The 19535-nt window shown below is 46.8% G+C and overlaps 1 protein-coding gene across 5 annotated transcripts in view; it reads left to right on the forward strand.

The window, feature by feature from the left end:
• ALPK3 (alpha kinase 3) overlaps positions 1-19535 on the forward strand; it is a 50077-nt gene that overhangs the window by 9763 nt on the left and 20779 nt on the right. For 3 of the 5 annotated variants that reach the window (XM_059057253.2, XM_067029978.1, XM_059057252.2), the window contains 2 exons: positions 9676-9793; positions 10378-11611. In XM_059057253.2, coding sequence (XP_058913236.1) covers positions 9676-9793; positions 10378-11611 — 1352 coding nt within the window. The remainder of the gene's footprint in view (positions 1-9675; positions 9794-10377; positions 11612-19535) is intronic. The other 2 variants (XM_067029977.1, XM_067029975.1) reach the window with 1 other exon arrangement.

The raw sequence follows: 19535 nt of genomic DNA on the forward strand, positions 1-19535 counted from the left end.
GCTGGCCCTGGGCATTGTATCCCTCCCCCATACCTCCCAGCAGTGGCTCCATTGCACTAATCCAACCTGCTTCAGGGCCTGAAGGACTCAACCAATGGGTGCCTACCTCTCCCAGGTCTGCAGCCACCCGGTCAAGATACCCTCCAGGAGCCCATTTTTTTCAGTAAATCAAGGGCATTAGTGGTTTCCAGCTATGACATGCCCTGATTCTGGGGAACCTGTCTGCCCCAGCCAGCTAAACATCTTCTCTGGGACTGGGTTCCCCTGGGCAGTTTTCACCTTGACCAGAACCCTCTGTGCTAAAAGCTGAGAACACTTCGGAGGGACGCAGAGATGCGCCTTCATCCCTTAACTTTGTACAGCATAGCACCTTTTGCAAAGTTTATTTGTTTCCATCGTTGTCAAATTCTTACGAAACCCTGTGAAGTCAGTGCTATTATTAGTCAAATTTTACAAAGGAGGAAACTAGAATAGGTTAGGTGACTTGCCAAAGCCCACAAACCTGGTGAAGAGGAGAAGCTGCTTTTGTTGTCTGCAGCATCTGTTGCTGCTTGCTTGTGCCTGCATCTGCTATGTTACTGTGCTTCTCTACTTCCCCTCACTTATCTCCTTTATTTATTTATTTATTTATTGGGTCTTTATTGCTGCACACGGGCTTTTTCTAGTTGCGGTGAGCCGGGGATACTCTTGGTTGAGGTATGCGGGCTTCTCATTGTGGCGGCTTCTCTTGTTGTGGAGCATAGGCTCTAGGCACACGGGCTTCAGTAGTTGTGGCACACGGGCTCAGTAGTTGTGGCTCGCGGGCTCTAGAGCGCAGGCTCAGTAGTTGTGGCGCACGGGTTTAGTTGCTCCGTGGCATACGGGATCTTCCCAGACCAGGGCTTGAACCTGTTCCCCTGCATTGGCAGGTGGATTCTTAACCACTGTGCCACCAGGGAAGTCCCTCTAATAGCCTTTTAAAATAACTTTCCACAAGATCAATGCCATCAGAACCCTGTCAGTTACTTTCCTTAGAGACATCCCTATTCTTCTATGTGAACTGGTGGCCTTTTAGGCGTAATACACAGCTGTTCTACTGTGTCTTCCCTTTGCCTTTCTTCTGGGTTTGATTCAGTTTCCTGGATCTCATGTCTTCCTTTTTCTTGGCTTTATTGAGCTACATCCTCCAGTGGCTTCATCAGGTCCCAAAGATGGTACAATAGCAGGAGGCATTATGATGACAAGCTCTCAACCTATCTCTCCTTTGAGTCATTCTGCTCCAGTATGACTTAGTTGTTCTCTGCGTCTGGTACACAGTCGTCATCCTAGGATCTCCCTTCATCATCATCCTGTGGATTTCCTTTACCCCTCCTGTAATGGATTTCTTGTTTATTTGTATTCCACATTTGTCTCTTTCTTGATTTACACCCTTGTTTTGGTAGCTTCCTAGGAGGAGTACATGGTAAGTAAATGTTAGACAACTTGTGTCTGAAAATGTCTTTTTTTCCTGCTTTACTCTTGATGGAGAGTTTGGCTAGGTATATAATTCTAAGTTGAAAATAATTTTCCTTCAGAAATTTGAAAACATTACTATACTGCCTGCTTCCAATGTTTCTGTTCAGAGCAGGAAGACAGTTTGATTCCTGATTCTGTGCATGAGACCAGTTTTCTCTCTAGAAGCTTTTAAGAGTGTTTTGATATTTCATAATGATGTATCTTGTTACGGGTGTCTTCATCGAGGGGCATGCTTGGATGCTTTCAGGCCATCAGTTCTGAGATGGCCTTTAGTTCTGAGAAATTTGAGATTATTTTGATGTTGATTTCTTCCCCCTGTTTTATCTGTTCTTTCTTTCTGGAACTCCTGTTATGTGCATATCTGCTCCCCTGGACTCATTCTCTTATTTTCTTATCTTTTCTTCCCTTTCATCTATTTGTCTTTTTGTTCTCTCTGAGATTTCCTCAGTGTTATATTTCAACTTTTCTATTGGGTTTTTAATTTATAAGAGCTCTTTTTAAATCCTTTTCTAAAACATCCTGTTCTTTTCATGAATGTACTATTTTCTTTTAGCTCTCTGAGACTAGTAATGATAGTTTTCTAAACGTTTCCTGCATGGTTTGTGTTTCTTCCAGTTTGCTTTTTTTCTTTTTAATTGTTTTGGTCCTTAATCTCCTGTTTATAGGCTTTCCTCAGATATCTAGGAATCTTTGGTTGTCAGATAATGAGTAAGAGTAGGAGACTAAAAAGCTGATTGGAAGTTCTGAGCAAGTAGGAGGGGCCTGAAACCTTGGGTCTTCACTCTAGGGTGATCTGGCCACCACTAGAGTTGGGAACTGACAAAGTGAGTTTCTTTAGTTCCTTCCTTTTGGACTAGCCAGATTCCCTAGTGGGTATTCTTCTAGTGTCTTGCCTGAGTTTTCTGGAAGCTATGCAGATGAGAGGATTAGGTGGGCTCTCAGCATAAAGCATTTATTTTTTTTTTATTTTTTATTTTTAAAATAAATTTATTATTTATTTTTGGCTGCATTGGGTCTTTGTTGCTGCGCACGGCTTTCTCTAGTTGCGTCGAGCAGGGGCTACTCTTTGTTGCGGAGCTCGGGCTCTAGGCGTGTGGTCTTCAGCACTTGTGGCTTGTGGGCTCTAGAGTGCAGGCTCAGTAGTTGTGGCACATGGGCTTAGTTGCTCCGTGGCATGTGGGATCTTTCCGGACCAGGGCTTGAACCCGCATCCCCTGCATTGGCAGGTGGATTCTTAACCACTGCGCCACCAGGGAAGCCCAAACATTTATTTTATAGATTCGTTTTTCCATAGAATATTCATGCCCTCCACCGAGCTGGCTTACCCTCAGGGCAAGTTTTACCTTTCCAGTTACTAAACTGCATCTTTGGACATGGGGGGAAGGAGCAGTTAATTACACAGTGGTATGGAGTGGGTGAGGGGATCCAGAGATCCGACTGTTTTCCACACCTCTTTTTACCTTTCCTTCTTTCCCTTTACCCCCAGTTCCAGAGATATCTAGATGCCAGTTCCTATGCCCTTTGAGGATTTTCTGGTGTTCAAAGGGTAGTTCTCAGTTTCTCATTGGGTTAAGCTGTCTTGGGTCTGCTAAGTCAGTTTCTACTTGTCCATCTGCTTTCCAGCTTTCAAAATGTTGTTCCTGTTGCTCTCCTTGCCCTTATTCTCCCCCTTTTTAGTGACTATATATATACTACATATATATATATATACACACACATACACACACATTTTTTTTTAAATAAAAAAAATCTCATTAGTGTAGCTTAGTGGGTTTGGGTGAGAGAGTGAAAATAGATGGTATGCTCATGCTGCCTTTTTACCTAGAAGCCTGGCAAGTTCCTTATCATCTTTCAAGGCCCAGCTCAAACAGCTCATCCTCTAGGAGGTCATCTCCAGCATTTCCACAGAGAGCTCTTGCTCTGTCTTTCACAGTACAGCTTCTTGGTCCATACATCTCTCTCCCCAGTGAGACTGTGAGATCTGGGGAATAGAGCGCACACCTGACACATCATGCCTCTGGAGCAGGCATGAAGAAGGAGCTCAGTACATATTTGCCAGTATGACCACAGTGACCCTGACTGTGTGGACAACAAAATCAGTGTCTTTTCCACTTCCCGCATTGCCTGTTCATTGCAGCTGCAGCTTCGGTGCCTTGACAACAGCAGCTGCTGTGGGGGCCTCCCTCCTTTCCTCCTTCCTTTCTGTCCTTTGTAGCCATGGACTCTGAGAGCAACATGCTGAAGCCGACATGATTCTGACTTACAGAGTCTTGGGGTATTTTACTGGATGCCCCCAAGGTCATCATGGGAGTAAGCTTTTCCCTGTCTCAAGCCCAACTCAAAGGAACAAACTTTTATCCCCTCAGTTGCCATAATACCCATGTCTCATGATGACCAGCCAGGCCCGTGGTCTTCTGCTCAGGAGCACCTGCCATGATGAGATCTACGACTCTGCCGAGTAAGGCTGTAAGATTTCTAGGGCTCTAGCTATCTCTGACATCCACACCTTAGTCCACTGTCGTACCTAGTTCCCTCCTCCCCCCTCCTCCTCCCCACGTATATAAAAAAAATCTCAGGTTACCTGAGTTTTTTGTAGCAGATTAAGAAAGAAGTTTCTGTGATCACCATAGTACACTGTAAATAAACCTTTCCCAGTTAACAAGGAGAAAAAGTAGACTGTAAGAGAGGGGCCAGAGGGAGGGGAAAGCATTATGCAGAAAGATCAGAGAACAAAGGAAACAGGGCTAGAAACTGGGTCTCCCCTCCGCCCCCATCTGGAATGGAGGATGGTGGATGGGTGTATGGCTCAGACTGGCCTTTGTATGAGACTGGTGTGGTGATCCTGGCTCGTCCCATGGAGATAGAGTGACCACACTCACCTCACTTCCTCCCACCCTGCTGCTAGCACTCCTTGAATGAGGTTGTGATGAGTCAGTCTAAGCAGGGCCCTGCCAGGAGTAGGTGATGCTTTCGTGGTGGTTCAGGACCTAGTCCAGGTGAGGAAGTAGAGTCTGTGCCAGTGCCCCTGCTGGCTGAGCTCTGAGGGAAGCCCTTCGGGACTTGGAGAAGTGGTATATGACCCTGGGGTTCTCCCCTCTCAGAGTGGGCATATGGGGGATAGCAGGCCTTGACTGGAACTTCTGGCTTCTGTCTCCCCCAGGGGCCCCTCTGGCCAGAGTGCAGCTGTCCTCCTTGAGGCTGCCCATCTCTATCCAGCATGGTGACCCCTTTCCCCCACTCTCCTCAACTCTTGTAGATTCTGTGTTAGCCTGGTGTGTGTGTGTGTGTGTGTGTGTGTGTGTGTGTGTGTGTGTGTGTGTGTGGCCAACTGGACAGAGGGACTTAGCCTTTAGACAGAACCAAGTTCTTGAAGAAGCTCTTTTTAGAGAAATAAGTCTAAGATAATGACTGCTGGGGGCAGAAACTTACATATTAGTCCCAGAGTCCCCAGTAGAAAGAGCAGTGGAATAAGGAAAAGGACACCAAGGGCTTTGTCATGTGCCAGCTGTGTGACCCTGAGTAAGTTACTTGATTTCTCTGAGTCTCATCTTCCTTTTGTGTAAAAAGAAGGGATTGTGTAAAAGGGATTCAAACACCTGCCTTACCTGTTTTATAGAAGAGAGGGATTTGAATTTTGGCTCTTCTGTGTACCAGCTGGATGACTTTGGGCAGGAGCTTTAATTTCCTCTTCCTTAAGTTGAGGATTAATAATAATACATTCCTCATAGGATTTATGAGAGGATGAGATGAGATAATACATGAAAAATTACAGATCAGTATCTGGCATATAGTAAGTCTTCAGTAAATGTTCACAATTGTTTTCACAGGTTTGTTATGAAGGCCAAATGAAATTTTATATTTGAAAGCTCTTTGAAACCTCTAAATTTACATTCATCATTATTTTTCTCCTGAATCTGAGCTTCTCCAAAATGGGAATGGTTAGGATGAGGCTGTAAGTCTCCAAGCTGAGTTCTGGACTCAGGCATGCTGGCTGCGGAGCAGAGGTGTCAGTGTAGGAATGGGAAGAGGGAAGGCCTCAGGCTTCAATACTGCTGTGGGCTCTCCTGGTCCGGGCCAAGTGTGTGTGTGTGTGTGTGTGTGTGTGTGTGTGTGTGTGTGTGTGCGCACGCGTGCATGCCAGCCCATGGGCACACGTGTGGGCACACTTGTGTGTGCAGCTGGGAGTGAAGGACCTTCCTTGCTTTTGTGTGTTTCAGAATACAGTTCATATTACCCAGGGGACAAAGAAATGTTTTCTCCCCAAATAAAGTTGTTTCCAGAATCCATTGTTGCCGTGGAACCCTAAGCTGTCAGGTTGGCCCCCACCTAGTGAAGAGGCACCAAAAGGTGGCATGGGGGCTGAAGCCCCAGCCTTGTGGCTGTGGGGTCCATTCAGTGTTCCCTTCTTGCCCCATCCCTGCCCTCTCGCTACAGCCTGACTGGACTCAGATGCCCTGGAGACTGAGAGCTGACTGGCCAGATCAGGGGGCAGGGAGGCTCTGAGCCGGGCCCTTGTAGGGATGAGATCACCCCATGGGATGGTGAGGACACGCACGGTGATGTAACCAGGGGCTTTACCTCACTGTGGAAACATGGGGCTCGCTTTACAGTCAGGGCTGCCCAAAGTTTGTTCCTGGCTGACCCAGCTGCAGCCTCACCTCCCTTGCTCCCTATTCCTGTACACAGTTCCCCAGTGTGCACTCTGCTTTCCACCCCACACTCTACTGTTGTGGTTCCTTTGTCAGGCATGCCCTTCCCACTCACCTCTTGTTTGCTCACTTATTTCCTTCCTCATTTACTCACTCATCCAGCAGATTTTTATTTTTATTAACTAACTACTCTGTGCCAGGTGCCATCTTAGGTGGTAGGGATACAGAAGTGAAGGAGAGATGGTGCTAACTCACATGGGACATAAGTCTAGGAGGGGAGACAGACAAGGGGATAGTCAGTTACAGTATTGTGATTAGTGCTATGAAGGAGAAGTACAGGCACTGAAACCACATTTTCTGAAATTCTACCCACCCTCATAACCATTTCAAATGCTGCTCATGCCATAAAGCCTTTCCTGATTCCCCAGCCAGAGGTGCTTGTTCCCTTCTCTGTACCCTGAGCCCTTAGTGCATTGCTTCATTCATTCACCTATAAATATTTAACGAGTGTTGATTCCATACCAGGCACTATTCTAGGAACTGGGAACATAGCACGAATAACACGGACGAGTCATGGAGCTGTTCTTTCCCCAGGGAGTTGGAGAAGATGGATGTAAACCAACAACTTCATCAGGGTATAATATGTCAGGCAGCAATGCATTCTATGGAGAAAAAAAACATAGTAAGAGGGCTAAGAATTTCCAGGGAGACAGAGTCGCTGTTTCACACGGGGTGGTAGGGAAGGCCTCTCCAAGGAGGTAATGTGTGAACAGAGGCGGCAGGAATCCAGATGTGATTCTCACCTGCTGTTAGAGGCCAGCCAGCAGGGCTGTGTGGCAGGGGTACCGCAAGCAAGGCAGAGAGCAGGAGGAGCTGAGGCTGGTGTGCTAAAGCGGCCCACGTCATGAGGGCCTTAATGACATGGGAGCTACTAGGGTGTTTTGAGCAGAGGAGTGCTATCACTTGACTTTATTTACTTCATTTTAAAAGGCTCACTCTGGCTGTGCTGAGAATGGGCTGAAGAGAGGTCAGGATGGAAGTAGTGAGATCAACAAGGAGGTTGTTGCAGAAACTGAGGTGTCAGAATATGGTGATGGACCAGGTTGGCGGCGGGGAATGGCAAGAAGTGATCAGATTCTGGATACAGTCTGGAGGAAGGGCCCATAGAATCGTCTGATGGAGTGGACATGAGGAAAAGAAAAGAATAAGGGATTGTCTCCAGGTTTTTGGCCTGAGCCAAATTAGAAGGATGAATTTGCCATTTACTGATATATGTGGGACTTGGCTTGGAGAGGGGAATAAGGAGCTTGGTTTGGGACTTGTTAAGTTTGATACCTATTAGACCTCTAAGTGGAGATGTCAGGTATGCAATCAGAAATACGAACCAGGAGTTCAGGGGAGATCTGGGCTAGAGATGCAAATTTGGGAGTCAGGAATATATAGCTATTTAAAGGCTGCAGGACAGGATTAGATCCCCTAGGTTTTATGGCTAGAGAATGGAAAATGGTTCTGAGGCCTGAGCCCTGGCCTATCTAACACTTATAGTCTTAGGTGGTGATGGTGGGGGAGCGGTGGAAGAAAGAGATTAGGAAAAGTGGCCAGTGGAGTAGGAAAGGCACTCAGAAGGAGTGGCATCCAGGAGCAAGCGAGGAAAAGGTTTCAAGAAGGGAAGGTCAATGCTGATAGATTGGGTAGATGAAGCTTAAGAAATGCTAGTGGATTTGGCGATGTGTGACTCATGGGTGACCTTGCCAAGAGCAATTCTGGTGAGGCGGTGGGTACAAAAGCCTGATTGGATGAGACGGAGTGGAGACAGTGAATACAGACAACTCTTTCAAATAATTTCTCTATAAAGGAGAGAATAGAGAGATGGGGTCAGAAGCTAGTGGGGGACGTGGGGTCAAAGAAAGTTCTTTTAAAAGAAGGGAGACAGTACAGAGGCTTGTATGCTGATGGGAATGATATAAGAGAGGAAAAGCTTGATGATTCAGGAGAGGAGGAATGATTGTTGGAGAGATGTCCTTGATGAGGCAAGAGGAGATGGGATGCAGTGAGGGTGTCTTTAGATAGGCATGGGGGTAGTTTATCCATAGACAGTAGGGAAGACAGAGAATGTGTACCCAGATACAGGTGCATCCCTCCCTTGTGTGGAGACCTGTCTTATCTTTTCTATAGTACAGTCGGTTCCCTGAGAGCAGAGAGCTGTCTGTCAAGCTCCTATATCTTCATAACCCTTCCTTGGCAGTCAGCACACACCTAATATATATGTATTTAAGGGAATATATGTTAGGAGTCTTTAATTTCTAATAAACATTGCAAATTAATTGGAGTCAGCTTAAGAAATGAAGCAGAATATTTTGGTAAGGCTTAGATGGGCTTCTTATGGAATTGACAAGTAGGAATGTAGCTGTGCCCAGGCAAGGAATAGAGCCAGTATTTGGAAGGATACTGGGACTCTATCTGTCTTCTTTTTTAAATTTTGGCTTCACTGGGTTTTCGTTGCGGCGTGCAGGCTTCTCTCTAGTTGTGGTGTGTAGGCTCAGTTGCCCCGCAGCATGTGGGACCTTAGTTCCCTGAACAGGGATAGAACCCACATACCCTGCATTGGAAGGTGGATTTTTAACCACTGGACCACCAGAGAAGTCTCTCTCTCCCTTTTCTTATTCTATCCTGAACATCAACTTCATTTTCCATCTCACTGTTGACCAGCTTTGTCTGCTTCTTAGTCCGCGTGGCAGAATATGGCTGTACCCCTTCCAGGTTATTTCCAGACACTAGGGTAGACTGTCTCTAGGTTCCAATTCCCAATTACTAGGTCAAAGAATTGGATTAGATTAACTGATTATGTGTCCGTTACTGGACAAATCAGCTAAGCGGCCAGGGAGGAAGGGACATGTGACTTTTATAGTTGCAAGCTCTTTGTGAGTAGGGCTGGAAGTCCAGAGAGGAGGGGCTGGAAAAATACCTCAGTCAGTTTCACAGTAGTGAATGGATGGGAAGGTAGGTGTGGATGGGTGGATGGATGGATGGATGGATGGATGGATGGATGGATGGATGGATAGATGGATGGATGTTTTAGCTGTGTCACCAAATAATACTAACAGCTCAGGAAACTGGAATGAAAGAAGGAGGGCTCTTGGCAGTGGTGTTGATATTGGGTATTGGTGAGAGACCTCCGAGGATAGAGCTGTTACTACTGCTGAGGATGTAGAACAGGCCACTGAAGAAAGGAAGCTTATTACTACCAGCCAAAGCTATCTGGAAACTCCTTGCTTCCCTTCTTACCAGAAGCTAGGAAGTTTCTCCTCTATATTTGCCTTCCAGCTGCTGAAGGGGAACAGTTTTAGGCTTTGACGGGGCCTAGGTTCTAAAAATAAGCTGAGCCATATGATAGCCCTCTTCTTCCTACAAGCCCCGGGGCAGGTGGGCCAGTCCAGTCTCTTCAGGTGGTCTGGGGAATGGCATCCTGTTCTCTCCTCCCACTACTTTGGAACTGGTCTCCCTGCAACCCAATCTCCTGCTTCCCTCTTAGGATACCCAGAGCCAGAGGTGACCTGGTACAAGGATGACACAGAGCTGGACCGCTACTGTGGCTTGCCAAAATACGAGATCACTCATCAGGGCAACCGCCACACGCTGCAGCTCTACAGGTGAGGGAGAGGGGCCTGTTGTGCTCTCTCTGCCCTCCTGAAGGTCCTGTGGCCCAAGTCTGCCCTTAGAAATGGAGTCAGCTGGATGAAGACACCCAGGCAGGATCTGGGGGTGGAGGCGGGGTTCTGCGGCTAAGCTGAGCCACCTGCTGAAGCGTGTCTGCCTGCCAGTGTCTGGGATCTCCTAAGGCCAGGGCGGGAGTATTTCTGACAGCCAGAGAGCTGAGCGTAACTGGGGGGTCCTGACCCATAGCAACATTTTCCATGAGGTCAGCTTCCCAAAAAAGCTCCTGTGTCATCCTTACTTCACAAGGGGCTGTGTGGGTCACCTGCTTCTGAAGGGAGCTCTCCTGGGCCCCAGGTCTAATCTGTTCTGGAACAGCATGACCTTGGCCAGCTCCCACCCTCTTGCCAGCCTCAGTTTCCTCAGCTGTAGTGGGGAATTTTGGGGGTGGTGCTGTTGGAGGTGGGGCATGGCACTCGGGGCAGGGCTGGCAGGGGGTGGGGCAGGGCACTCAACTCTGTGAGGCCCTGGCTGCGGGGATTGGGGGCTCTCACCTCCCATCTCATGCTCCTGCCTCTAGGTGTCGAGAAGAAGATGCAGCCATCTACCAGGCCTCTGCCCAGAATGCCAAGGGAATTGTGTCCTGCTCGGGGGTCTTGGAGGTGGGCACCATGACCGAGTACAAGATCCACCAGCGCTGGTTCGCCAAGCTGAAGCGCAAGGCTGCGGCAAAGATGCGTGAGATCGAGAAGAGCTGGAAGCACGGGAAGGAGGCCGTGGAAGAGGCCGACACCCTGCGCAAGCTCAGCCCCGACCGCTTCCAGCGGAAGCGGCGGCTGAGTGGGGCCGAGGTGCCAGTCCCCTCGGCCCCCACCCGGGAGGTCGACAACGGGACACCGGTGGCTTGGCAGGAGGGAGAGACGGAGCCTGGTCAGCACCCAGGTTTGGGCCTGATCAACAGTTTTGCTTCTGGAGAGGTGACCACCAACGGGGAGGCTGCCTCTGAGAACGGGGAGGCTGGGGAGCATGGCCTGTTGACATACATCTGTAAGGCCATGGAGCTGGGGCCTCAGAGAGCCCCCAGAAAGGAGTCTGGGGCCAAGAAGAAAAAGAAAGATGAGGAACCTAAGCAAAGTGTACGAAAGCCAGAGGTAGAGGGGGCAGCTCGAAGCCACTGTTCCTCTGAAAACTGTGTCCCCAGTTCAGACAAGTCTGATTCCTGTGGGACACAGGGGCCCATGGACATGGAGCAGGTTCAGACCCGGCCCAGGGGCAGGGCCACGGCCACACAGGGGCCTAGATCCTCTGGAGCAGATGGCACCAGGAAGCCAGCCTCTGCTGTGGGTACTCAAGACCAGGCCCAGAATGCCCCTGTCCCAGGCCCAGACCAGGAAGTGTATTTCTCCCTGAAGGACGCGTATCTGGAGAGCACCCAGGCAGACAAGCCTCAGGGGGAGGAGGGGACCCAGACCCCCAGTGGCAGGACACCTGGAGAGATGCCCTCAGGGAAGGTATCCAGCAAAGCCAGAGGTGAGAGGGAGCCTGCTGTCCCTGGCCAGCCCACGCCCTCAGCCCCACAGCAGACTAGGGCCTTCAACAGGAAGAGATTTGCTCCTCCGAAGCCCAAAGGGGAGCCCACCACCAGCTGCAAGCCTGATTCTTCCCCAAGTCAAGATCCAGAACCTGGGGCTCAGAGCTCAGGAAAGGCCCCACCTCAGGCCTCTGCCCAAGTGCCCACACCCCCCACCCGGCAGAGACACAGCACCCAGGATAGCCCCCTGCGGGGGCAGGCAAGCCACAGGACTCCAGGAAAGGTAAGTGTGGGTGTTGGGTGCCTGGAGGCCGCTCGGGAAAGATGACCTCATGGAAACTGTTGCTGCAACAGCTCAGCAGCCAGTGAGCAGTGGGATATTTATAGCAGCGGGTGGGGTGAGGTGGAGTGCTGGCCAAGAGCAGGGGACCACAGGCCTGGGCCTCGCCCCAGGCAGTCCCCAGATGCCAGGCGTGTGGGCAGCACAGGCTGACTGTGACCATCTTCTCTGACAACATGGAAGTTCACTGCCGAGGGGACTGTGTCACAGAGGGGGGTGGAGGAAGAGGATGTTCTTTGGGGAGGAAAGAGAATGGGGAGACTGGGGAGTGGTCTGTAGTGTGCAGTGGGTCTTGACCTGTATGCTTATTAGAAGATTTTAAAAATATCCACTGTCCAGAAAATTCTGACTTGATCTGGGGTTTTATCTAAGATTTTGGAGTCAGGTATACCTATGTGCAAATCTGACTATCCTTAACATTGTGTGATCTTGGGCAAGTCATAAAACCTTAATAAAAACAGTTCCTACTTCATAGGGCTGCTGTGAGAATCAGAGTGCTTGGCCCACGGCTTGGTGCATGCTAAGAACGAAATAAACGGCAGTAGGTCTGAGACATTACTGTGGTGGGAAGTAGAGGCAAACTGTTTTCTCTGAGAACAGGAGAGCTGGCCTTCTTCTGGGGATCAGGTAGCCAACAGAGGACAGAGGTTTTGTGTGGAGACAGGGGAGGGTAGGGCATCCAGGTGGCAGCATTAAGGAGTTTGATGGGGGAGGGGGCAGGGGAAGAGGGAAGAGGGGAGCGGGATTGAGAGGATTAACAGAAGGGAAAGAGTTTATCCCGTTCGGTCAGTGTTTCATGTTTCAGGGGCAGAGGGCAGGCAGTATTTCACAGGAGTGTAGAGAGGAGTGTTTTGTAGTGGGGCAGAAGGAAAAAGTGTATCAAGACTGGGGGTGGGATAGGGAGGGTGGGAGAGAGGGTGATGCAAGAGGGAAGAGATATGGGAACATATGTATATGTATAACTGATTCACTTTGTTGTAAAGGAAAAACTAACACACTATTGTAAAACAGTTATACTCCAATAAAGATGTTTTAAAAAAAAAGACTGGGGGTGGGTTGGAGAAAATAGATGGGATATACTTATACTAAGAAATGATTGGTTGTTTGTCTGAAATTCAAATTTAACTGGTGTCCTGTATTTCTCTTTGCTAAGTCTGGCAACCCCAAGTAGAGACAGCATTTTGGCAGGAACTAAGATGAAATTGTTTCTTGGGGCAGAGGAAGCAGGAGCACGGGTCCCAGGAGACAGGAGGAGCAGCTGAAAGCAGTGTTTCACGGGGGTCAAGGCAGAAGACAGACGGCTTCTTGGAACAGGGAAGGAAAACATGAGGGACAAGCTGCTGCAATACCTCCTGGAGGGCAGCGGGAAAAGGATGCTTCGTGGAGAACAGGGAGGGGCTGCCTTTCCCACAGAGAGAGCTTTCATGGGGGCAGGAGGGAGAGATCAGTTTCAAGGGTGGCCAGGGGAGATGGTTTTATTTCAGTGTGTGCTGAGGGTACTGAGGTTAGTCTGTGGGGACGGTAGTTCAGAGGTCTTTGGAGTGGGGAGAACCTCAAACCAGACTCTCTGAATCTGTTCATGACTCTCAGCCCCTCATGCCTGGTCTCAGGAGATTTCAGCAGCTGCAGTGGTGAGTTCCTAGGAGCCCAGATGGGGCCGCTCCACATGCCTGACAGCCCACAGCCTGGACAGCAGGTCATATGGTAGGGATGGCCCTCATGGGCCCCTAGGGAGCACATTTGGGAAGAGATCAGGCTGGCGGCCAAGTCTGTGAGTGAATCTGGTTTCTCTGCCCACAGCGGCGGGGAATACCACAGCCAGAATGGCTGTATCCTCCTAGCAAGGCCCTCCTTGCCTCTCGCAGGTGGGATGAATGGGCTGGGGCACTGCAGGCACAGGAGAGGCTGTCTGTAGAGGTTCTGCTGTTCCTGCAAAGAGCTTGTGTGGCTTTTTTTTCAAGTACTTAAAAAAATTGTGAAGTGTATCATACATGTGAAAAATGCATTTAACAGCTGTATGTATTTTTGAAGCTGTTGCTTTTTAGTAGCTGAATTTGATTGGTTTTTCATATTCTCATTCTACCAAATCTTTTAAAAAAAATCTTATTTTTTGATTATGAAAGAAACACATGGCCATAGTAAAAAATATGTGGGAAAATTCTAAAAACTGAAATGAAAAAGTAAAAATTCACCTAGAATTCTACCATCCAAACACATCTTGATATATCTACCAATCTTTCTGTATATGTATTTTATTATTTTAAAATTTGATTTACATTGTTATTCTGATTCAGTTTTATATTCTGCTTTCGTTACTTCTCATTATTTCATGGTTCCTAAAAATTACCTGAAAAACTTCACTTTTAGTGGTTATGTAAGGTGCCGCAATATGCATATTTTAACCATTTCTTCAATAGTGTTTATGCTTTTCTTCCTTATTCCAAGGTTAGTTAAATATATATCTGTATTTTTATAATTTTTGTTGTTTGAATTCCTTCATTTGACTTTTAAATTAATCTGGAATTGATTTAGGTGTATAGCATAGTATCAGTCTCTAGCTCAATTTTTGGTTAATAAGTAATTTCCCCCAAATTCAACCTTTTCCTATTAGTTTGTGATTCTTTCTTTATACACTAATTTTATACCCACTAAAGCCTATTTTAGTTCCCATATATACATCTATCATAATCCATGTATCTGTTTGTTGATTCTTACAACAGGATGATCTCATTTTAATTGTTGTAGCTTTCATTTCTGGCAGAGCAACCCTCTTATACTTCTTTTAAACATGTTTCAGCAATTCTCTCTTGTTTATTCCTCTAGGAAAACTTTATTTATTTTTATTTATTTATTTATATTATTTATTTATTTATTATTTTTTAATTTTTTTAACATCTTTATTTGAGTATAACTGTTATACAATAGTGTGTTAGTTTCTCCTTTACAACAAAGTGAATCAGTTATACATATACATATGTTCCCGTATCTCTTCCCTCTTACATCACCCTCCCTCCCACCCTCCCTATCCCACCCCTCTAGGTAGTCACAAAGCACAGAGGTGAACTCCCTGTGCTATGTGGCAGCTTCCCACTAGCTATCTAATTTACATTTGGTAGTGTGTATATGTCCCTGCCACTAGGAAAACTTTAGAATCATTGTTTGAATTTTTCCAAGCTCCCAGATAACATTGTTTTTTACCTTGTATCCTTATATTCACCATTTAAAAAAACTACATTTTCAAAAAAGTGATGAATTATTTTTAACAAGATCAAAAGCATATTGCATCCTTTCATGGAAGACTAGTCAGATTTGAATTTTGAATGGTCTTTTAGTAAAATGTGTTAGGTTTATATTTTTAAACAGCTTGATCAAGGTATAATTTATACACCAATAATAGTCATCTATTTAAAATATACAGTCCAGGGCTTCCCTGGTGGCGCAGCGGTTGAGAGTCCGCCTGCCGATGCAGGAGGCACGGGTTCGTGCCCCGGTCCGGGAGGATCCCGCGTGCCGCGGAGCGGCTGGGCCCGTGAGCCGTGGCCGCTGGGCCTGCGCGTTCGGAGCCTGTGCTCCGCGGCGGGAGGGGCCACAGCAGTGAGAGGCCCGCGTATCGCAAAAAAAAAAAAATAAAAAAAAAAAAAATAAAATAAAATATACAGTCCAATGTACACAATTCACAGTTGTATAGCCATTACCACAATCCGGTTGTAAAACATTTCCATCGGGCTTCCCTGGTGGCACAGTGGTTGGGAGTCCGCCTGCCGATGCAGGGGACACGGGTTCGTGCCTCGGTCTGGGAAGATCCCTCATGCCGCAGAGCGGCTGGGCCCGTGAGCCATGGCCGCTGAGCCTGCACGTCCGGAGCCTGTGCTCCGCAATGGGAGAGGCCAACAGCAGTGAGAGGCCCGCGTACCGCAAAAAAAAAAAAAAAAAAAAAAAAAAAAATTTCCATCACCCTAAAAAGATCCTTGTTCCTTTTTTGCAGTTAATCCTTGTTCCCAACCCCACAACCAGGCAACCACTAATCTGCTTTCTGTCTCTATAGCATTGGTATTTTGATTGACTGCATTAAGTATCTGTACATATAAGAATTAATTTGGAAATATCAATATCTTAATATTTAGCTTTCTTATCCAGGAGCATGGTATTTTTCTTTCTATCATTCAAGCCTTCTCTCTTCTTTCTTTTTTTATTTTTAAATTTAAAAAAAGTTTTGGCTGCACCGCGCAGCTTGCAGGATCTTAGTTCCCTGACCAGGGATTGAACCCAGGCGTCGGCAATGAAAGCGCAGAGTCCTAACCATTGGACATTCCCTCTTATTTCTTTCTTTCTTTTTTTTTTTTTTTTTTGGTGGTACACGGGCCTCTCACTGTTGTGGCCTCTCCCGTTGTGGAGCACAGGCTCTAGACGTGCAGGCCCAGCGGCCATGGCTCACGGGCCCAGCCGCTCCGCAGCATGCGGGATCCTCCCGGACCGGGGCACGAACCCGTGTCCCCTGCATCGGCAGGCGGACTCTCAACCACTGCGCCACCAGGGAAGCCCCCTTCTTATTTCTTTTTAAGCTCTGTTATTTTCTCCATATGGGTCCAGCATGCCTCTTGTTAGCGTTTGATATTTTAAAGGCCTCTGCTTCTGGGATATGCTGCTGCTGCTTCCCTACGCTGTTTTGATTTCCTTTCCTGGAAATAAGGGGTATCTCTGACATCTCAAGTTAGGCTTTCATCTTGGATATGGATGAGGAGCAGATGCTAAAACTGAGGCCTCTTGGATTGTTAAGAATGTCCAGAGACCCTCTCTTTGAGCCCAGCCATGCTATTCAGGGAGCTCTTTCCCTGGGCAGAAGCAATCTTGCCTAAGGTACTTGGTGAATGGGAACTGGCCTTCAGTGTCCTCAAAGGCTGCTTTTTAGTGCCCTAACCTGAGATCTTCTCTGAGACTGGCTCAGATCTCTGGAGCTGAGGTACAGGAGCGTGGGGATATGGTGGAATGCCCCATCTGCCCAAATCCTCAGAGTGGGTGGTATAGACATGAGAGGGCTCTGCTGAACGCCTTGAGACCTCACAGTACTTTACATCCTGTACGTCCTGAGGATGATCATCTCAATATGCGGAAACTCCCCTTGCATAATTAGGGTGCTTTAGTTTTCAGAGACTATGTGAATATAAGTATTTTCTGAGAGCTATCAAAGGGAGGGGGGCTTGAGGAGAGACATGATCGTTGCCTTAAGAAATGATCTAATGAGTCCAGGGGATTAGACTTGCACCAAACCATAAGCACAAAGAGGCTGTGGTGAATGTTATTGCAGTAGGTTTCTAGGGATGGTGAGTGGGGTGGTCTGCAGTCACGAGAGAAGGCATCTGGGAAGAGGCTGGTTGGCAGCATGTATAGGGCTTATTACTGGAAATACCATAGTAGAAAGACATCAGATATAATTTTTTTAATATAAAAGAATGCCCATAATATCCCCAGATAAAAAGAAATTAGATAGGTTAAAGAGGAAGGAAGACATTCTGGGAAGGACAGATAGCATGAAGCAAGGGTAAGGTGGTAGGTAGGAATGCACACCTGCCTGTCCTAATCTTTTTTAAATTTTTAAAAAAATTTTCTTTAAATTTTTTTTTTTTTTTTTTTTTTTTTTAACATACCACAGAGCACATGGGATCTTAGTTCCTTGACCAGGGATCAAACCCATGCTCCCTGAATTGGAAGCACAGTCTCAACCACTGGACCGCCAGGGAAGTCCCCTGCCTATCCTAACCTTAATGCCTAGATGCATTTAAAGCCTCTCAACACTTTTTCTTCTCTTCTGTGTCTTGTGTTCTGCTTTAGTTTGTTTAGCACTAACTGTAACATCATCCAGTCTTGGGAGTGAGACAGAAAGGGGAGAGAACTAACATTTTTTGAATATCAGCTTCCAGTAATGCTGGGTTAGATAATTACAACCAATTTTCCTACTGAGGGCAACTAATAAAGCTGAGCAAAATATTAAAATGTATGCTTGAAGGCACTGGAGAGCTAACAAAGTGAAGAATCACTTGCCCCGGATCTGGGAGGAGATGGAAATCTGGAATGGTGAGCTCAGCATTTGGCATAGCTTTTGTCCTGGGGTTGTTTGCCACTCCAGAAGGGGAGAATGAGAGACTCAGCAGTGTTGTAGACAGCCTCAAGGGACTTGGGAGACCAGAGTTGGAGCCCATGGTCTCAAGAGTGGTAACCCTGGTAAACCTCCTTGTCTTTGGGTTGGGAACCCTGAAGGTTTGTACCAGAGGTTTAAGGGAACCAGAAGCAAATTACCCTCATGGGGATTGAGGCTTAACTCTGAGTTACCTGGGTGACCAAGAAATATCTCAATCCTTGAAATCAGATTAAGGTGGTTCAAGATACCTTGCTCCCAAGCATCTGGAGAATGATAACATCATCTTAAGCCACAAATTATTTTTGAAAAATATTTCAAATATAATACTCAGCACCTAAATGAAGATAAGCAGGCACACAAAGAGAGGAAAAAAACGTGAAAAAGGGGACTTCCCCAGCAGTCCAGTGGTTAGGACTCAGCACTTTCACTGCTGTGGCCCTGGGTTCAATCCCTGGTTGGAGAACTAAGATCCTGCAAGCTGCACATTATGGCAAAAAAAAAAAAAAAAAAAGAAAGAAAGAAAGAAACATGAAAAAGAACTAGCAAAAACAGCAGACAATATATTCCAACTTTTGGAATTCTCAGACATGAACTATAAAGCTATACATTCTATATTCAAGAAGATAAAAAGGCAGAATTGAAGATTTCAGCAGAGAACTAGAAGGTACAAAAAGTGGCAAAGACTTTAAAATGAACCAACTAGAAATCCAGAACTAGAAAATACAGTAACAAATGTTAAATTAGTTATCATGGTTATGGTAGTTCCAGTTCTGGATAAGATGGAGTAAACACCATCCGCTCTGTATCTCCCACTGAATGCAACTAAAAACTTGGGCCAAATGCATGGTGCAGCTACTTGATGACTTTTTAAAAATATATATATTTATTTTATGTATTTATTTTTGGCTGCGTTGGGTCTTTGTTGCTGTGCGGGTCTCATTGTGGTGAGCGGGGGCTACTCTTTGTTGTGGTGGATGGGCTTCTCATTGCGGTGGCTTCTCTTGTTGCAGAACACGGGCTCTAGGTGCACGGGCTTCAGTAGTTGTGGCGTGCTGGCTCCAGAGCGCAGCCTCAGTAGTTGTGGCCCGGGGGATTCATTGCTCCGCCACATGTGGAATCTTCCCTGACCAGGGCTCGAACCCAAGTCCCCTGCATTGGCAGGCAGATTCTTAACCACTGCACCACCAGGGATGCCCTACTTGATGACTTTGATAAGCAAATAGTAGCAGACAGACTGAGGAATAAGACCAGAATTAAGTACCACTGATTCAGCAGTATTTACCCTTAAAAAAATCTAGTATTCCCTGGCTTGGTCTTAATGCAATCAGAAAATCAGAAATAAGCATCAGGATGAACAGAGAGAGCTTTAGGAGAAGCCCTTTTGAACAGGCTTGAGGAATAGGAGAGGAATCTCCTGGTAGTGACAGTAGCAGAGGCCACAGGGGTCTAAAACTTTGAGGGACGACTGGAAAAGGGAACCCTAGGGACCCAGAAAGTAAAGGGTAGATCATGCACAGGAAGAAGTTTGGGAAAGTGACTTAATAAGCTGTTTATAAATTCCTGGGCTTATTCTCAAGCTGTTCATGCATGGATCTGGTTCTGAACATTGTATCAAAAAGAACTGAGACCATAATCCAAGTCCCAGACTGGCCACTGGGTGGCACACACACAGGACAGATCTGAATAGCAGACTTTGAAAATGGAACTGACATTGAAACTACAACCTCAGAA

The sequence above is a fragment of the Kogia breviceps genome, chromosome 3 (genome assembly GCF_026419965.1).
Source record: "Kogia breviceps isolate mKogBre1 chromosome 3, mKogBre1 haplotype 1, whole genome shotgun sequence".
Taxonomy (NCBI): domain Eukaryota; kingdom Metazoa; phylum Chordata; class Mammalia; order Artiodactyla; family Physeteridae; genus Kogia; species Kogia breviceps.